This window comes from Nilaparvata lugens, chromosome 1 (genome assembly GCF_014356525.2).
Source record: "Nilaparvata lugens isolate BPH chromosome 1, ASM1435652v1, whole genome shotgun sequence".
NCBI classification, from domain to species: domain Eukaryota; kingdom Metazoa; phylum Arthropoda; class Insecta; order Hemiptera; family Delphacidae; genus Nilaparvata; species Nilaparvata lugens.
In genome coordinates this window covers 32,211,478-32,231,794 of record NC_052504.1, presented here as the reverse complement: position 1 = coordinate 32,231,794, position 20,317 = coordinate 32,211,478, and the positions used below count along the sequence as shown (strand labels likewise).

The 20,317-nt window shown below is 34.3% G+C and overlaps 1 protein-coding gene across 2 annotated transcripts in view; it reads left to right on the top strand.

The window, feature by feature from the left end:
- The first annotated feature begins 870 nt into the window (after nucleotides 1–870).
- LOC111050774 (phosphoinositide 3-kinase regulatory subunit 4) overlaps nucleotides 871–20,317 on the top strand; it is a 55,484-nt gene continuing 36,037 nt past the window's right edge. The window contains exons 1-14 of one of the 2 annotated variants that reach the window (XM_039425935.1): nucleotides 871–1,066; nucleotides 1,637–1,755; nucleotides 2,529–2,709; nucleotides 7,752–7,901; nucleotides 11,974–12,146; nucleotides 12,937–13,041; nucleotides 13,811–13,937; nucleotides 14,925–15,100; nucleotides 15,602–15,724; nucleotides 16,625–16,730; nucleotides 17,245–17,394; nucleotides 18,208–18,284; nucleotides 19,199–19,398; nucleotides 19,998–20,146. In XM_039425935.1, coding sequence (XP_039281869.1) covers nucleotides 1,664–1,755; nucleotides 2,529–2,709; nucleotides 7,752–7,901; nucleotides 11,974–12,146; nucleotides 12,937–13,041; nucleotides 13,811–13,937; nucleotides 14,925–15,100; nucleotides 15,602–15,724; nucleotides 16,625–16,730; nucleotides 17,245–17,394; nucleotides 18,208–18,284; nucleotides 19,199–19,398; nucleotides 19,998–20,146 — 1,809 coding nt within the window. In that variant the 5' untranslated portion in view covers nucleotides 871–1,066; nucleotides 1,637–1,663. Of the gene's footprint in view, nucleotides 1,067–1,636; nucleotides 1,756–2,528; nucleotides 2,710–7,751; nucleotides 7,902–9,726; nucleotides 9,872–11,973; nucleotides 12,147–12,936; nucleotides 13,042–13,810; nucleotides 13,938–14,924; nucleotides 15,101–15,601; nucleotides 15,725–16,624; nucleotides 16,731–17,244; nucleotides 17,395–18,207; nucleotides 18,285–19,198; nucleotides 19,399–19,997; nucleotides 20,147–20,317 lie in introns of those variants that run through there. The other variant, XM_039425945.1, reaches the window with a different exon arrangement.

The window sequence follows — 20,317 nt, the reverse complement described above, 5'->3', positions numbered from 1 at the left end:
GTGACCCCACTTGAGTAAACCTTAGGAGATATGGCAGTGGAAAAGTGCATGATACACCATGACCAGATATACCTCCGTCACATGTCCCCTCAGCTTGAGCAAAGGGAAACAGATTCGGGACAGTCTCTTGGTCACTTTCTGAATGTGGCTGGCCCAGCTGAGTTTTGAATCCAGCATAAAGCCCAGCAGCTTCACATGTTCCTGACCATAAGGCAGATTTCACAACAAACTGCAGACAATGTTTTGTGTCTTGCTCTCATTTAGCTGGAAACTATTTGCCAGGAACCATGAAGTTGAAGACCGCAGATGCTCTGCCAACCTCTTCTGTATGTATGTATGTATGTATATAATATATGTAAGTACATACAGGAGCGGCCTAAGGGCCATGCAAGCCTTGTGCTCTGGACGAATTATATCAATATATGTTATACCAATATAAATATTGATGCCACTAAATATGTTGAAAGCTGAACAGAATTCAATAAACTTCTGTCCACGAAATATTTCTTTCATGTAAATTGTATTGAATTGAATAACATTATTGATTGATTAAATCAAACCTACTGGTTAAGAGGGGACTGGTTGTCGGGGACGTAGACGACAACCAAGCTCCTCACACGCTTACGTCAACTAAGCTCCCCGTCAGCTTGGCTCCTCTCTCAGGAGCTCAGCTGACGTCGTCAACCAATCCCCTCGAAAGTAGTTTAAAAGGAGCTCAGGTGACGAGAAGCTTAGCTGTCGGGGAGTTTGGCTGCCACGTTCCCAAACCATGACAAAATGTTAACTGCGCATGCACACTACAATGCTAAATTTGGTGTATATCTCCTTAACCACCACAATAACAAATCAACAGCTGATTAGAAATGGACTTCGTCAAATTGAACATAACCGTGAAATAATCAAGTGGAACTCAATTGCTTTATGAATTATTTAGAGTATTTTGTTTATTAATTCAACCAAAGTGTAATATTATTGTTATAAAAGTTATAATTCACATATATTTCTGACTGAGAATGTAGTATCTATAGAGCTGAATCTATTTTTTATTATTTCCAAGTACAAAATAGTAAGTTGTCAAAGATGTTTTGGTGTAGAATTTTACATAATAGTGAATTAATTTTTATAATTTCTATCATCTTATATTACTAATTCTATCATGGGAATTAGAACAATAATTATTTGTTCACCAACGTCCAAAATATTGCTTACTTGAGTCTGATAATTCTATTATGTGTGTATATTTACACACACATTTATGTTCCTATATTTGAAAGTTAGACTAGACTTCTTGGATTTGCAAGTTTGAAAGTCTTCTATTAGATCTTGACCAATAAAAATCTGTCAAAAAACTTCAGTTTACGATGTACTTAAATTTCTTTAAATGCCTTTTGTAAATAGCAATTTCTTAATCTGAGCAAAATGTTATAATACTTACATACCTAAACATCTTCCACTTTTCCATCATGCAGAACATTCGTTGGTAGGCTCAGTAGTTCAGTAATCTCCATCCATTATTAACACTTGCTGGATCGATTGGGTCAAATGTAAAACTTGATTACAAACACTAAAATAATTTATAATATTTACTCCTTTTTCTCAACAAATTACCATGATTTTGATTATCTTATATTTTCAGAATTTACTGTAACACCGAATAAGAAACATGGGAAACACGCTGATTGGAATTGCTCCTTCTCAAATATTCCCAGTGGAGCACTACCTAACCGAGCTTCCCGATGTACATTTTGATATCAAGTAAGTCAAATTGTTCAATCGACTCTAAAAAACATTTCTAACCTACATAACTTATCACAGTGTGGACGTGACGGTAGCTGGACAATTTCTAAGCCGTGGTTATATGGTTGAAATTAACGGTCGTCTTGTGTTACGCACATGATTTCACAGGTGTACGCAATGCTCTAAGCAATAAATCAATAGGTTTTGAGATATATTTATTATTGAAAAACACAGTTTTCATTGAAAATCTACATTATCAATCAAATTTATTTCGAAATTGCAATTCTGTAAATTTGATTAATAAAGTGAATTGGCAATAGAATAGGTGTTTTTCAATTATGGAGAAGTTCCACAATGTGAATATGTATTCAATAAAATAATCATATTTTCTATTTCACTAGGCTATCTATATTAAAAACTATAAATCACAGGAACATGGCTTCTTGTTGATTTTAAGACACCTCAAGCTGCACTGATTAAGTGGATGGCCTGCATCCAAATCAAATATTCATCATATTTTTTAAAGAGATAGATATATGTGTTTGTTTCAACTTGAAACCATGAATTCAAACTACTCAATGTAGTGAAATCGCTTATATTATAATCAATTCATTGCAATTGTATAGTGGATTGGTTCCACATTTCACAACAACATTTGTTCTACAAAATTAATTGTAGCCGATTATGGATGTGGTGTGTTGTTCTGTATGTAAACAAAATTGATTTCAAAATTAACATTAACGAATTTTCTATACAATTTTTCAAATACATTTGATCTGTTTTTGTTCTAGTCTTGGCAGTACAAGATTCTTGAAAGTAGCTCGAGCCAAAAGCCAGGAAGGTCTGATTGTAGTGAAGGTGTTTGCCATACACGATCCGTCGCTACCAACTGACGCCAACAGGAAGCGGGTTGAGGAGATCAGGGCCAAGTTGGGGCCTGCTATCAACTGCCTTCCCTTCCAGAAAACAGTGGTATGAACATTTTATTGTAAATCAATTAATCGAACAGTCTTTTGTAACCGAAAATGGTATAACAGTATATCAGACTTAAAGCGGGCTACAGACGAACAACTTGGTTGCTAACCTAGTTGTCAACTTGCCGTGTTGGAGGAAATGTTGTTCGTCTGTGGACAGGTTGGCAGTTGTAGCAGCCGGTTGTTGTGAGATCAAATAGTTTTGATTTTCTGCGAGCAGAGTCTCATTTTGGCAACCATGTTGAAGCATCTGTGGGGAAGTTGACACAGTTCACGACCTCAGTATTTGAATAGTATCGCAGTACTCAGTTTCATGTTTGTCGTTTTATTGTCAAAGTGTGATCGCTTTTCATGTGAATATTAAATTTACAGTGTGATAATTCAGTTATATTTTCTAGTGTAGAATAGATATATTTCTATTGAAGCTTGTAAAGATAATTTGTTGCTTTGAAATTCGAATTCCTCAAAGTGAAATATGACGATTCCAATGCAGACAGAGTTTTTTGAAAATTTAAAGGAACTGCCTGAGCTTTGGAAATTGAAATATTGACAGTTTGAAGAAAAGAGTTGTGAACATAAAAACGTGTTATCGCAGGGAATTGTAAAAAGTAGAACAAAGTTTAAAGGCTGGTCGTGGGCTTACCAAATTGAACAGAATAAAAATATTAACACTTTGAAGAGAAGAGTTGAGAACATAAAATCGTGTTATCGCAGGGAGTTGAAAAAAGTAGAACAAAGCCTAAAGTCTGGTCGTGGGGCTGAAGACGAGTATGTGCCGACTTTATGGTATTTTGACCCATTAGAATTTTTACGTTACCAGTAGGTTTTCTGGAGTCTCGACTGTTGATGTCTAGGAAGAAGAAAAACAAGTAGAAGAAGAATGTATTGAACAGGTACCTGCTGCTTCTCCTACTATTCCACAGAAAATAAAAGTAGGAGATCATTTATCATAGAGGAATGATCTACTCAAACAAGCTGTGAGCAAATGAGAAAGAGAGATGAGGCAACTGTTTTTGCTGATAGCTGGGCTACTTCATTTAAAAAATTTTCTGAAGCTCAGAAAATATTTGCCAAAAAGACTATTGAAGATTTCACAAATGCAAATACCTCTGAAGGTTCAACAAATTCTAGTTCTTCACGAGCCACTTCCATGCAGACTTCAAGTTCTAGTACACTATTTAGTCATTCAGATCCTCCTCCCAATAACTTACAAGATCTGACTGTAATTATTATAACTGGACATAACGGACTATCACAGCCAGAACAGCGGGTATCTTGGATGTGTTTGAGAGAAAAATTCTGAGAAGAATCTATGGACCGGTTTGCGAGGATGGACAATGGCGCATACGTACGAATGCTGAATTGAAAGAGCTTTATGCAGAGCCCCAATTATCGGTCCACATAAAATTGATGCGCCTCTGATGGGCAGGGCATGTGCAAAGAATGCCTGAAACACGAGTGCCAAGGAAAGTGTTAGTTGGTCAGCCTGGAGGAAGACGACCTGTAGGGAGACCAAGGGAGCGATGGGAGGATAGAGTGCAGAAGGATGCTAATGAAATGTTACAATTAAGGGGATGGAAGAGAGCGGCGTTAGATAGAGATGGATGGAGGCGTATTTTGGTTGAGGCCAGAGCCCGATTTGGGCTGTAGCGCCTTTGGAGAGAGAGAGAGAGAGAGTGAGGGACATGACGGAAGATACATGTATACTAATAAATTACAGTTACTGTCAGATGGTAGCTACTCTTTAATAAGTTTTTCCAATATTCATACATAATTTTTCCATTTTCAATTGGATTCTTTTATTTAAACTTACTGTACCTATTTTTTTACTATAATGATGAATAATAAATATTAATAAAAGTTTAAAAACATCATTTTTCATTTTCCAAATAGATTTTTTTGTAATGAGTAAATTTTTCGATTTAAACTTTTTTTTCCCAATTATGAATGAGAATGGTTTTTTGCAATAGTTTCATTATGAAAGCCTTTAAAACACTGGTGAGATACAAGGTTAAAATACGAGTATATGAGCAAAGCAAGTTTATTAAGGTTTCTTACAAGTGGTTTAAAAGTCTAAACACAGTCATTACATACACTATTTTTCCATACTAAGGTGAATGAGTGTAAACAAATATTGTTGTAAATTTCACAAAAATTAATTAACTCTATACCAGACTCGAGTTTTAATGGACATAACAAATGAACTAGGTAGTTTCTGTGAATTTCTCAAAATTAGTTTCAAATCATTCATCTCAAGGATCTTCAACCTAAAATAAATTGCCTATACACTCTTGCATATCTGGCAGGGTTTTTAACAAACTTTTATTTGTATTGCACACACTCCATTTCTATGACTAACAAATGCACTGAAAGACAGTCATGGATAAACATGCTTGAGAGAACAAAGTTCAAATAATGTGCACCATGATAATGAACATAAACTTAAATGTGACTCATTAATTTTCATGTAATTTTTTAATCAGGATATTGTTACAAAGAAACGTGAGTGTGTTAGGCCTATTATTGATTGTACTTCGATATTGCCAGGGTGCTGCTCCTACTCCATTGAAGTTAGTAGTAATTTTTTCTCGTATATCTTTTGCATTTGTAGTTGAGTTTTTTGACACAGCAGGTTGAATTTCATAAAATTTTAATTACAATTTCAAAGCTGCTGCCCCCTCCATGGGGCTGAATGAATTATTCGTCTTTTCAACATCAACACTCCCTCGCAAGTATACAAATGAATTATTCCTTTTAAAAAAATTGTCTGAATAGCAAGTGATAGGTGTAATTGTAGCTGCTTTCTCTGGGCACAAATGAATAACATTTGAAAGTACATGAGATCTAGAAGCCATTATGCCGAAGGTATTTTTAACTTGTTCGTAAAAGTATTCAATTGAATATTACTTTATCGTTTGATAGTTCTTCGCCACTAGGTTTTCATAATGTTTTTTTGCAAAGGTAATGCGTCATCTCCCAAAATGACGAAAGGCATTTTTTCAGGATAATCATCATGAAGATAGCCAGAGTATGGAATTCTTAGCTTTTCATTTTTGAACCTGTCATAAAAAAGAGTTATTACATAGCACTTCTCCATCTGATACACGACCATTATAGCTCCAGCTTCAGCTACCAAAAACTCATAGTTGGCATCAACCAATGCTAATAAGACTATGCTGAACTTTTTTTATAATTTAAGTAGTATGAGCCTGAGTTTGCAGGCTTTCCAATTTCCATCGATTGCTCCCATGCAGTTTGGGAAATTCCATCTTCTTCCAAACTCTTCTGAGTCAGTCACCCAATCAAATTCGATTTTTGGTATCTGAAACAAAATGACCAAAAATTAATATCAAATTAAGAGATTATAGACAACTTCTTCAGAAATAATTGCTTGTGAAAGGTATTCTGTTCAATGACATTGGCTCATATCATCATCTGTATTATAATAAAGGAAAGAACTGGCTTATACACGTACCGTTTAGGAAATTCTCGAATGACGCATCATCACGTCTGAACTACTTGACTGATTAACTTGAAATTTTGCATATAGATTCTCAATTTACCGAGAATGGTTATAGGTCTATTTTAAATTTAACAAGATCTCAGTAGGTTCAGTTTTTTAACATTCTAATTAGACCCTTGCGGAGCACGGGTTACCTGCTAGTTTTAGATGAAGAAGAAAGAGTGAGAGATTTATAACTTGGACCAACCAAGTTGTTCGTCTGTAGGCCTCTTAAGGCTCATACTTGATCAGGCCAGTACAACCTGGGTTGCAAGAGAATGTGTACATTCTGTGTACAGTAAATTGTTCCAGTTCCAATCGTAAATTGTTCCATCACGTGACTAGTGCAAAATGTTCCCATGGAACGCCATTTCAAAATCGTTGGTTCAAGCTTTTAACGCGCACTTATAAAGTTGATTTACACCAAAATGTGTCGTTACTAGCTGCGTGAATGAAGAAAGAAAGGCTGTTTTACAAACTTACCGTCTATAAAAGTGTGCATTTCTTTTATTCCATTACTCTCAAATTTTCTATAGAGAAAAATTCATTTAATGAATGGTTATCAAACATCATATTGTTGGTTATGTATTCTGTGGCTATGCTATTGTAAACAAACTATCAGCGCATGCGCAGAGAAGCAAGCAGACTACAATAATCCACCAATGAGAGCTTAGATAGTTGGAACTGTACCAGGCCGGACAATTTACCACGCTTCGACTGTGGGGCAGGAATTTGGAACTGGAACTGGTTTCTGGTACAACAGAACAACAGAATCTGCCAAAACTCTTCCCATGGAACGCGGAACTTTTTACCTGGTAAATTGTGAATCGGACAATTTACCACATTCCATGTACACAGAACGGGCCCTGTGTGTTAGGCACGCTGAGACACCAGTGAGACGCGAGGATTGGTGGCCAGGCTGGCGACCAGTTTGAGACACTAGCCGGCTGCCAAAGCCTAGTGGCCGGGTTGGTGGCACCAGTGTAATGAGCTAAATGAGAACTAATGCTCTACTACTTGCTCGGACACTTGGCGACATGCTGGTAGCCGAGATATGCTGGTGTCCTAATGCAATACAAGGCTTAAAAACATTCTGAAGTCAAGTCTGTTTCCGGAATTCGCCTATTGTTTAGGCTTTTGGTGGATATTGAGAAACAATCAGCTGACCAAGAAAAACGAGAAATCTACTAATTTTCAATTTAATAATTATTCTAATTTATTTCACTCACTTGATGAAACATTACTAAAAAGCATTGGTTCTTTATATTAAAAATAATCAGGACAATAAGATTTAGTCACATAGATTCTTTATTTTCATGCAATATAATTTTATATATACAATTTTATTGCAGTTTAACGGTGAAATTGAATAGCCCAAATGTATCTCCCCCCCTAATATGCCACATTTAAAAATAATTTAGACTATTAATGTGTACTTTGTATCTAGTACACTCACGTCTCGAGTATTTCATCATTATCATTTTTAATGTATCTAAGTCTTTGAAATTTATCTGGTAAAATTTCAACTTATGTTCCAGTTGACTGAAAAAGCTGGGTATCTGCTACGAGAGTACATCAAATACAGTCTCTATGATCGTATCTCAACGCGGCCGTTTCTGTTGCCTCTTGAGAAGAAATGGATCGCATTTCAATTGCTTTTTGGCTTACACCAGGCGCACAAATATGGCGTACGTCTATTATTTTTCAAATTCATATTATACTACTGTATAAGATAAATGCATAATCACCGTAAAATTGTTAAAATACTGTTACTAGTTACGTTGTTTATTGGTACATTAGTTGTTACTAAAATTACACAATTCATTAATAAAATCTATCTTACAAAAGAGGGAGATACTTCCATATCATTAGGCTACTTACTGTAACTTATTGGCTTGTTTATATTGTACTATAAGACAAATGTATATAGTAATATAAAAGCGAAATGGCTCTCACTGACTGACTGACTCACTCACTCACTCACTCGCAGAACTAGAAATCTACCCGACCAAAAACGTTCAAATTTGGTAGGTATGTTCAGTTGGCCCTTTAGAGGCGCACTAAGAAATCTTTAAGCAATATTTTAACTCTAAGGATGGTTTTTAAGGGTTTAAAGTTCGTCTTTTAGCATGTATATTCTTCTTATTCCAATCTCTTAATTATAATTGAAATGTCCATACCATAATAATTATGTTAATATAGAACTATAATCTAGAGAGAGTACCTCTTCGAAACAGTTGTTAACTGGTAACTAAATTAATAATTTTGTCAGGTTGGCATTAAGTTGAGTTGACTTTGTTAGGTTGGCACCAAGTTGAAGATTGAAATGCATTTATCGCGGAAAAATTGATTGGGCACTGCTACTTCAATCAGAGCTATTCCTGGGAATATTATATTACTAGCCGTCAGACTCGCTTCGCTTGCCATATCCGTTTAGCCAGACGTTTAGACTGGATCCCCGACTGGATCGTCCTAACATATGATAAAAATGCTCAAATGAAAAATGCAGGCGAGCGAAGCGAGCCTGCTGATCTCATTCTTGGACGAATCCAGTCGGGGGTCCAGGGGGCGGAGCCCCCTGGCTAGACGGATATGGCGAGCGAAGCGAGCCTGACGGCTAGTGTATAATAACCGTAAAGCTGTAACTTTGTTTATTGTACCAGGCCGGACAATTTACCACGCTTCGACTGTGGGGCAGGAATTTGGAACTGGAACTGGTTTCTGGTACAACAGAGCAACAGAATCTGCCAAAACTCTTCCCATGGAACGCGGAACTTTTTACCTGGTAAATTGTGAATCGGACAATTTACCACATTCCATGTACACAGAACGGGCCCTGTGTGTTAGGCACGCTGAGACACCAGTGAGACGCGAGGATTGGTGGCCAGGCTGGCGACCAGTTTGAGACACTAGCCGGCTGCCAAAGCCTAGTGGCCGGGTTGGTGGCACCAGTGTAATGAGCTAAATGAGAACAAATGCCCTACTATTTGCTCGGACACTTGGCGACATGCTGGTAGCCGAGATATGCTGGTGTCCTAATGCAATACAAGGCTTAAAAACATTCTGAAGTCAAGTCTGTTTCCGGAATTCGCCTATTGTTTAGGCTTTTGGTGGCTATTGAGAAACAATTAGCTGACCAAGAAAAACGAGAAATCTACTAATTTTCAATTTAATAATTATTCTAATTTATTTCACTCACTTGATGAAACATTACTAAAAAGCATTGGTTCTTTATATTAAAAATAATCAGGACAATAAGATTTAGTCTCATAGATTCTTTATTTTCATGCAATATAATTTTATATATACAATTTTATTGCAGTTTAACGGTGAAATTGAATAGCCCAAATGTATCTCCCCCCCTAATATGCCACATTTAAAAATAATTTAGACTATTAATGTGTACTTTGTATCTAGTACACTCACGTCTCGAGTATTTCATCATTATCATTTTTAATGTATCTAAGTCTTTGAAATTTATCTGGTAAAATTTCAACTTATGTTCCAGTTGACTGAAAAAGCTGGGTATCTGCTACGAGAGTACATCAAATACAGTCTCTATGATCGTATCTCAACGCGGCCGTTTCTGTTGCCTCTTGAGAAGAAATGGATCGCATTTCAATTGCTTTTTGGCTTACACCAGGCGCACAAATATGGCGTACGTCTATTATTTTTCAAATTCATATTATACTACTGTATAAGATAAATGCATAATCACCGTAAAATTGTTAAAATACTGTTACTAGTTACGTTGTTTATTGGTACATTAGTTGTTACTAAAATTACACAATTCATTAATAAAATCTATCTTACAAAAGAGGGAGATACTTCCATATCATTAGGCTACTTACTGTAACTTATTGGCTTGTTTATATTGTACTATAAGGCAAATGTATATAGTAATATAAAAGCGAAATGGCTCTCACTGACTGACTGACTCACTCACTCACTCACTCGCAGAACTAGAAATCTACCCGACCAAAAACGTTCAAATTTGGTAGGTATGTTCAGTTGGCCCTTTAGAGGCGCACTAAGAAATCTTTAAGCAATATTTTAACTCTAAGGATGGTTTTTAAGGGTTTAAAGTTCGTCTTTTAGCATGTATATTCTTCTTATTCCAATCTCTTAATTATAATTGAAATGTCCATACCATAATAATTATGTTAATATAGAACTATAATCTAGAGAGAGTACCTCTTCGAAACAGTTGTTAACTGGTAACTAAATTAATAATTTTGTCAGGTTGGCATTAAGTTGAGTTGACTTTGTTAGGTTGGCACCAAGTTGAAGATTGAAATGCATTTATCGCGGAAAAATTGATTGGGCACTGCTACTTCAATCAGAGCTATTCCTGGGAATATTATATTACTAGCCGTCAGACTCGCTTCGCTTGCCATATCCGTTTAGCCAGACGTTTAGACTGGATCCCCGACTGGATCGTCCTAACATATGATAAAAATGCTCAAATGAAAAATGCAGGCGAGCGAAGCGAGCCTGCTGATCTCATTCTTGGACGAATCCAGTCGGGGGTCCAGGGGGCGGAGCCCCCTGGCTAGACGGATATGGCGAGCGAAGCGAGCCTGACGGCTAGTGTATAATAACCGTAAAGCTGTAACTTTGTTTATTGATACAGGAGTTGTTTATTATAATAACACACCTCATTAATAAAATATCTCTTCCCAAATAGGGTACTGTCGTATGATAATAACTTACTTTTACTTATTGGCTATTAACAGTGGTGATGTAGAAACCCACTTTTACAGTTATGCCTTTTTTATTTCCCTTGGTGATTTTTCAAAATAAAAATTGAACTTAGTCAACATACATTTTTCTTCATTCTAGAAATAGATGAGAGCGCACTGTGTTGAAAGAACGATTTTTCTTATTGTAGTGAGGTCTTCGTTATAATGGCAGTGGATAGAGATAGGAGAACAGAGTTGCCGATTCTCTACCTTGCCACTGCCTTCTATAGAAGATTGCTGATACCGGTATAGCTGACTTAATATTAACTGTTCATTCTGGTTAAGAATAATAAATTGTATTTTATGCACCAAGAAAATATTTTTCTCAATGATTCAATTATAAATTTTCATAATAGAGATTGAATATGTTGTTAATATATTTCTACATTGTTGTAAAACGATCTTGCAACGTTGCGGAGCTAGAAAAGGATAGTGCTATTTGCTTTGTCGAATGATAGATAAGTACAGCAACACCATTGTTAATCAAATACTGCCATTATAGCGTGGATCTCACTATAGGTTTTGGTAATATTTCAAGAAATGAATCTAAATCAAGCAATCCACTAGAACCTAGAATCAATGATTGGCATTCAGAGCTCCATTAATACTCACATGCAATAAATTAGGAATGTGAATACCATGTAGAGGATTTTCTATGACAGTGATGAAACCTACATACAATTCATTGCCATCAGCAGAGCAAAACAGTATAGAACTTACTACACCAAATCTGTTGGAATACTAGAATATATCATTGAAATTTATACATTTTCCAGTCAAATTAGAAGTTTTATTAAGTTGGAATTAGCATGTAGAATGCTTCCCTGTATTGAAGAGTAATGCTCTGATAAGATTTCTCAGTATGTTTCATTTAAACAAGTGAATGGAGATCAATAAGCAATCTTTTTAATTAAAAGAAATATTGGAGCACAAACATTTGTGAAGGTATTCTGGATTCACTCCATTACGGACTGCTTATAAAAATTTCATTGCATTCATGAACATCTGAATTTTTCAGATTTGTCATGGAGATATAAAACTGGAGAACATTCTAGTCACATCTTGGCATTGGGTTATGCTTTCCGATTTTGCGTCTTACAAACCTGTCTATCTACCCGAAGATAATCCGTCTGACTTTTCGTATTACTTCGACACATCAAGGAGAAGGACTTGCTACATTGCTCCTGAAAGGTAAACAGGAGATTCTCTATTATTGTTTTTTACAGTGTTGATCAATGTCAATAGTTAAGAGCTGAACCATAATCAGAATCGACATTTACTGAAGACTCATACATCATTATATGCAGTTATATTGACCAAAATTATGTTCTTACTAATATAGTTATATTTACTTCACATTGAACCTCAAGTTTATCAACTGTGCATGCTATGAACTTTGTTATCAATTCATTCGATACTCCATAAATATTTTTTTGAAGTGCGATTATGATATTATGATATGTGAATATATTTTCAAATTAAACTTTTTACACTTTCATTCCCCTTTCCACTAGATTTTTCTCCCAATTAATAAATTTGTAAATTTTGAACGCTTTTTGTAAATACCGTGTTAGATATTTTTAATTGAGTCAATTAGAAATAGTATTAGATAATTACTACGTATAATATTAGTAACTATAATTAGAAAACTGTTCATGTTATCAGTTTTCATGTGCAAGTATTCATTTTGTTTAGAAGGTTACTTTTTGAATCGGCCTACCTTATTCTTCTTCCACTAATATTTATTGCAAGTTTATGCCTTTATCAATGGGCCTTTCACTTCTCCCTACTTTGAAAATGCTACATACAATCCCCTTATTGAGTTTTTTCTAAGGTGAAGCATATCAAATTTTGTTCAAATTCTGCTTAATATCATATTAAGTTTTTTATAGTAAAGCATATTAAATTTTGTTCAAATTCTGCTGATTGGAATAATCACTGAATTGTGGTTTTCTGTACTGCATATTATTATTATTTCCAGGTTTGTCAAAAGTTTGCCATCAAATACAGGCAGCCAACTCCTTTTATCTGATGAAGACGTGAAGAAAGGAGATCTGACTCCAGCCATGGACATATTCTCTGCTGGGTAATATATTATGTTCATCCTTTAGAAAATAGTTTTATACTTGTAGACATATAACCGCTCTTCCTCCTACTCCACAATATTACTGCCATCTCTAGCAAATGCTATCTAACGAACTGGCAAAGCTGTTTAACAGGACCAAACTAGGTCTAGTCTACTACTAAACTACTTTAAAAACTAGTCTATTCTAAACTTTATTCGGAAATAATATTGAGTTGAAGCTTCCACTATCCATACTATAGAAGACACAAACCATTATAATATTCTTAAATAACATGGCTTGTATAATTTTATCCATACAAAAAATAATATCACAAGTGGAAAGAAGAATCAAATAAATCTAGAACTATTCTCTCACCACTACTAATAATACTACTAAGAAAATACGACTACTATTTTCACGACTATAATGAATTAAATAAACTCACTTTTTGTCCTGAAGACCGTGAGTTTTCACACTTGAAAAAATGTGTTGATTATATTCAACTCTTTTATTGAATTTCATAGAATCAATATAGAAAAGTAAAATCACGTAATTTATAGTATTGAATTTTTCGAACTTGCTCATTTCAATCATTTAAAACTATTGTTAAGTACTACTGTTTTTGTTTGTAAGTACGTTGTTTGTTGTCTCCTTAAAATTATGTCCTAATGAATAGTGTGTTATGTTTATTAAATTAATGTAACGTATTCATGATCTTGTTAAGCATAGTATAAAACTCTATTTTTACATTTTTCTTTATTTATATGTTGAATTTTTCTCTATTTTCAGATGCGCTCTTGCAGAACTTTTCTCTGATGGACATCCACCATTTGATTTCTCCCAGCTTCTCGCGTATAGAAGTCAGGAGTACAGTGTTGATAAACATCTCGAAAAAGTAGAGGATGAAGGAATTAGGGTGAGCACCTTATTTTCTCCTTAATGCATTCCAAGGGTTGAAATTGATCCTGTGTACATTATTGATAGGGAACTAGACGCCCTGACTTAATCGTATTTCAGATACGACTTGACTAGTCTACATGAATGTATAAGTAGAGTAATTATTATGCTAATACTGCAGTCAAATATGTTGTAGATTTTTTTCCATAATGAAATTATTACACACCAATTGGCATTTTTCACTAGAGGGTTTTATTTTTACTTAACCCAGGTTCTCGATAATGATGCCTTGATCATGGAAACCCTGGATTTTGTGAAAATAAAAAGACAACTTATTGTGTTTTTATTTCATTTTTTTATTTCTGGACTGAAAAGTGGACTCAAATCAATTCAAGTGGAAGACATAACCCATCATCTTTATTCATTCATAACTCTACCTTCATTGTATTATCATTCATCCCATCATCATCACCTAGGCTTAAAATACTTCTAGGAAGTCGCCTTTGTAAAATAATGAATGAATGAATGAATGATATTCATCATGAAACTAAATTATAAATTGAGTGGAGAAATGATGCGCATTGCTGCTTGCGAGCTCAGGACTCAGGTTTACTACCAGGACTCAGCTTTATTGTCAAATCGAAGCTTGTTGCATTGAGGTTTTTCATGGATTTCAACTCCTTCAAGCACTATAATGAATATCAATCACAAAACCTACAAGGAAAATATTTAGAGCAAGTATGATTCATCAAACTAGATAGTTTAAATAAAAAAGAAATCTTCAAGAATTGGAAGAAAATCATATTAAAATAGACGGTAGAAGAGGAGAGAAATATGAGGAAAAAAGAAGAAGAGCGATTGATGTAAGAATTTTAGTTGAATAAACACGAGTATGGTAGTTATGTTGGCTCAGCTTGGTATCCTATTTATTCCATCTCGAACCGCTGTCATTTTAAAATATGTTTTCATGTATGTAGAGCATTTAGTTCTTATTATTGTTGTTTAGGAACTTCTGAGAGGGATGATGCAAAGAGAACCAAGCAAAAGACAGTCGGCTGAAGCTTTATTGGCGCAGGAAAAAAATCGAGTCTTCCCAAGCTACTTCTACGACTTTCTTCAACTGTACATCAACATTTTCTCTGGAAGTCAACCTATGCTTTCACCTGATGAGAAAATTGAGAGGTCAGTCTTTGACGCTCCATTTCCATTTGATACGTTAAAAGATTTTTTCAATGAACTTGTCCCTCTTGTACTCTTGGGCTATTCTCACGACACTAATGAAAGCCATGCAATCATCTCTTAACTTGAAAAATTAAGTTCAAAAAAGGTCAGCATTTTATTGGCTGCTCATTGGAAGTAAAATAGTGATCTACTATCACAAATCTTGAATAATGATAATTTTAAAAGCCTATACAATAGTGTTACTCCTGTGTATCAACACTAGAGAAAATCTAGTTTTCTAAGGACAAGAAAATAAGCAAACATTTCAAAATCCCAATGAAACAGTCACCTCAATTAGTAGAAATTTCCACTATCACAAAAATATTCAATGTAAATTGTTATATTTATTTTTCGAATATGTAGAGTTTTCAATTTCATTTTGTTAATTCCACTCAGTTGATGTTGAAAAGGATTGAATATTCTATGTGTGTTTTTTTTTTGTTAATTCCATATTATTTACAGATTGGCGAAGGACATTGTCAGTGTTATAGAAATGCTTCCAACTTTGAAGGATGAAAATGGCGAAGAAAAACAATGCTTTGAGGCGCTCATCATAATTACTTCACTAGTTACATCATGCATGAGGTATATTTAACATTCAAATTTTCGTTTTCCAGACACACCAAAGTTCAGTCGTACTTTCAAATGTTTGATCAGTGTCTGTTGAGGGTGTAGCAAATTTACACCCGCTGTATTTGTCAAGAATTCTTCTTGAAATTTCATTGCTGTTCACCTGTTCTCATTGCTATAAGCTATATCCATTTCCATTATAATATTCCGTCCATTTATTCTTTATTCAAATTAGTCAATTGATTAATAAGAGCCATTTATTATAACACAATCCATACTGTTACTGACTTGTGAATGTCAATTGAAGTTTGATATCACTTTAAAGACGTATATTTCTCTCTGAAATATTTCTGCACTAAAATCTTTTGGAAATATTATTTGAAAAAAGAACTAAAATTTATTTCGGAGAAAAATATTGATCAATATTCTGGAGAGAAAGTTTTGGATCAAGACTATTGTTTCTCTTGCATTCAAGTGAATTATGAAAGTTAGTATTTCCAATCATTACCAATTTTGATTAACAGTCAATTCCTAGCTCAATGCTGAAATACATTTATGGAAGCTTGAGTACTTTTTCATATATTATTGGTGCTATTTGAAGTTACAAATTTTATTTGTAGAATGTAGAACATTAGTAAAACATTTGAATTGAAATTCATTTCAAATCCTTACTCATAATTTTGAAATGATGATATAATGTCAGTACACTGCCTGATTAGGCAGATTAAACTTATAATATTAATTTTCAATTAACGTGGCTTCCTCAATGAAAAAGTTTCACTTTTATCAATCAGTTTGTACCAGTGAGCTATGGTACTGCATTCAATTATGTGATAATTTTATCATTCTCATATGATCATTTAGTTCTATTAAATAATACTGTAAATATAATTATTTCTCTGATATATGTTGCAGAGGTTTACATTTCTCCAGTTCAAAACTTCAAAGTCTGGAAGTGCTTTTCGAAATAGCAAAATACTTGCCTGCAGAGATAATTCTGGACAGAATTATCCCCTATATTGTGAGTTATATTTGAAAAAATAATCATCCATTCTCATATTTTGCTATATTACATCCTCATAATTACCTTATAATGCATTTTCCAATGTATAATTCGCCTACTGACTGGCCAAGATTTGTAATAAGTAGTATTTTATGCACCTTGTGTTGAGCCGTTCAGTTCTAATACTATTCCATCAATATTGCTTGAAAAAATATTTTTTTGAAAGATATTATGTTCATACTATTTTGAATTAATATTATTGTACCATGACTTTGGAGAAGAGACTTTTCAAGTGAATTCAACTTTTTTTTATTGATTTCTTTAAAAATTCTTTTCAAGATTCACAACTATATACGCTCATTAAACATGATTATACATGATTATCCAGAACTTCTTTAATGAAGGAAATTAAAGATAAAGCTTGGTGAGATTCAGAAGTACGATAATATCTGATTGGTTAACTTTCTAATTTATTGTGCCCAGTTACTAATACGAATTATTTCTCATTTAAATAGAATTTGTATTGTTGCAGTTCCATTTGGTGCACGATACATTGCCAAGAGTTCAGGTGGTGGCTCTGCACACACTGACACGGTGCCTGTCGCTCGACTCGGTCGTTCACAACGTGCCTTCCACTGACGCAAATATATTCCCTGAGTATATATTACCAGGGCTCAACTCAGTAAGTAGCTCAATAGTATTTTCTTCTCTAGCTTCATTTATTCTCCACCTGATTCAGCAGAGGTATAAAGATTTCGGCTAACCAAATTCCCTTCTATTTATATTTTCACTGGGCTAACAGAGGAATACACACTTTGGCAAACACAGTCTTCTCTGTCCATTTTACTCATTCTCCTTCTTTAATAGTTGATTGTAATAATTTTCCTATATTCCCCCTCATCAAGATCTCACTCTCACTCTGAGAGAGGTTTTTCATGAATCACCATTTATTGACAAGTGGTGAACTATTATTGGCTGTCTGATTTTGCATTACCTTTGTTTTTCATGAATTCCAGAGGTTGAAAAAAATTATAATTACTCGAATTTTCATGATGAAGCAAAATAATATATAAAAAAACAAACAATTTTTACCCAAATATCATACAATAAAATTATTTTCTCTCCACTCCATGTCTAAAATCGCTCTCCACCACATCTGTAACACAGTCTAGATGAGAGAATAATGTACTGTAATTTTTAAAATAATTACCATCAGTTGAAAATTCAATCAATATTATTCCAATTGTATCCAACATCATTATCGATATTATTTGATTCCTTTAAATGTGACGATACAATGTTGATAATGTCTACCGTTATTTTTATAGTTATAAAGTTTTTATAATCAAGGACTTTCCATCGTTGATATTTTATTTATACCATCTTACCTATTTTTATCGTATTTTACAGTTGAAATTCATTGAGGTTAGGGCATTATCTTTTATCGGTTGGTTTTGCTTGAATATGTTGATTCATCATGAATTTCTGTCGACAGGTAGCTCATGACAAGGCTGTGATAGTAAGGACCGCATATGCAGAAGACATAGCTCAGTTAGCAGACACTGCACTAAAGTAAGCTTCCACTTCTTTCCATTATGAAATATGAGAAATTTGGTTCTGCAATGTTGATTATCAAACTTTTTTACAGAGTTTTTGTCAGAATAGATTGATGAAGTTGGAAAAGTATTATGAGTTGATGACTAATGATCAATAACAGGTATTTACTTGACACACTCAAAGGCTTAATAATTAAGAATTATTCTATTCATAGCATTAACATGATGTTATAAATCACAAATTGACTCAGGATTAAATTATCCATGCTTCACAATCACTCTGAGATAGATTTCGGCAACTGGTTCACCCAGCAGTGGAGCCATTCTCTCAGATTAAATAAGAATCATTTCCTTGATTAACCCTTGGTCGGAAGGGTTGTTGCTTAAGACCACCTTACTGATTGACATTTGTTATAAGGTAAAAGACCTTTTACCGTTAGTTCAGAATTCACACATAACTATATGATTCATTGTTTTTGTAGTAGCTCAAGTTGATTGAAAAATTATTCTCGTCAAGAATCAAGAGTCATGGATTTTACTGGCCATAAAACAACATTACAAAATATAAGCAATAGGCTTCGTCAATAATAGGTGAAATATCACAAGGTAGGCTATATCAAACGATCAAATTTACACATACACATTGAAATATTCCAGGTTCTCATTAACAGAATAGAAAGCTTCAGACTTGAGCCATTTATCAACAGCAATACAAAACGTTTTCAATGGTCGTAGAGTCCAAGTAGATCAGCCATCCCATTACCCACGCAGAAGCCTAAGACTTATGTGGGGATCATATACAGAAAAAACTTTATTTTGTAAAATCATTGGCTGTGTAAGAGTGAGTAATTACCAAAACACTGTAATCGTGGATCAGTTAGGAATTTTCTCAAATGGCTTTTGTGATAGAAACTTGCTCGTATTTTTCAGGTTTTTGGAGCACAGCCAGAATGCATTTCTGAAGGCGAATGAAACTCCGCGACACAGCTACGAGAGCGAGCTGTCGACTCTGCATGATATGGTCCAGCAGTCGGTCGCCACTCTCCTCAGTGATCCCCACAACATTGTCAAGCAAACACTCATCCAGAATGGAATAACCAAGCTATGTGTCTTCTTCGGAAAACAAAAAGGTACCGTATATGCTAACTCATTTTATGAGTTCTCATTGATATATGAAATTTAAAGCCTCCATCTTCAACTAAACTTCCTCTCATGATTTAGACTTCACTAGTAAACACTGCATAAGACCTGGCGGAATTACCAGCTCTGATGGAAGTAATCATTTAATGATAGTTGTAGAGACAATTACGGTATTATAAATAGTATACATTTGAGAAGGGACAGGTTTGGGCATAAGCATGTTGTGCCTTCTCATATAAGTGTAATAATTCTACATGAATGAATAAATAAATATTGTTATGTGGGTGGTAGTAGCTTTCCGACATTGGTACCTGATTCTTTCAGCCATGTAGATTATAACTATTCACTCATTTTTGATCGTTAATTTCATTGCTATCATGGAAAAAATGGATCTCCGATCTGTTGCTTCCACGCATTCTTGTATGAATAAATAAATGAATAAACATGAGTTTCAAGTTATGCACTTTGTCCTCTAATATTATTATGATGTATAATCATGTTGTCAATGAATACTTTTCTTCAAATTTTGGCAAGCATGCAGCGATGAACTAATAAACTAATAAATATTGTTTATGTTCTGATTTCACAGCAAACGATGTATTACTGTCACATATGATAACATTTTTGAACGACAAACAAGATAAAAATTTGAGAGGCTCATTTTTCGACTGCATTGTGGGTGTTGCTACTTACATTGGAATACATAGCTCACCGATATTGACGCCTCTTCTTCAACAGGTACTTTTTTCTCTATTGTTTATCGATATACATCAACATCAACATCATTCATTATAATATGTTCATGGTTTTTGTCGTGTTAATGATGATACTTTAATGGTTTTATTGGTGGGTAGTTATCTTAATAGCCATTATTTCAGTAGTATAGCTGAAATATCCAAATCATGAATT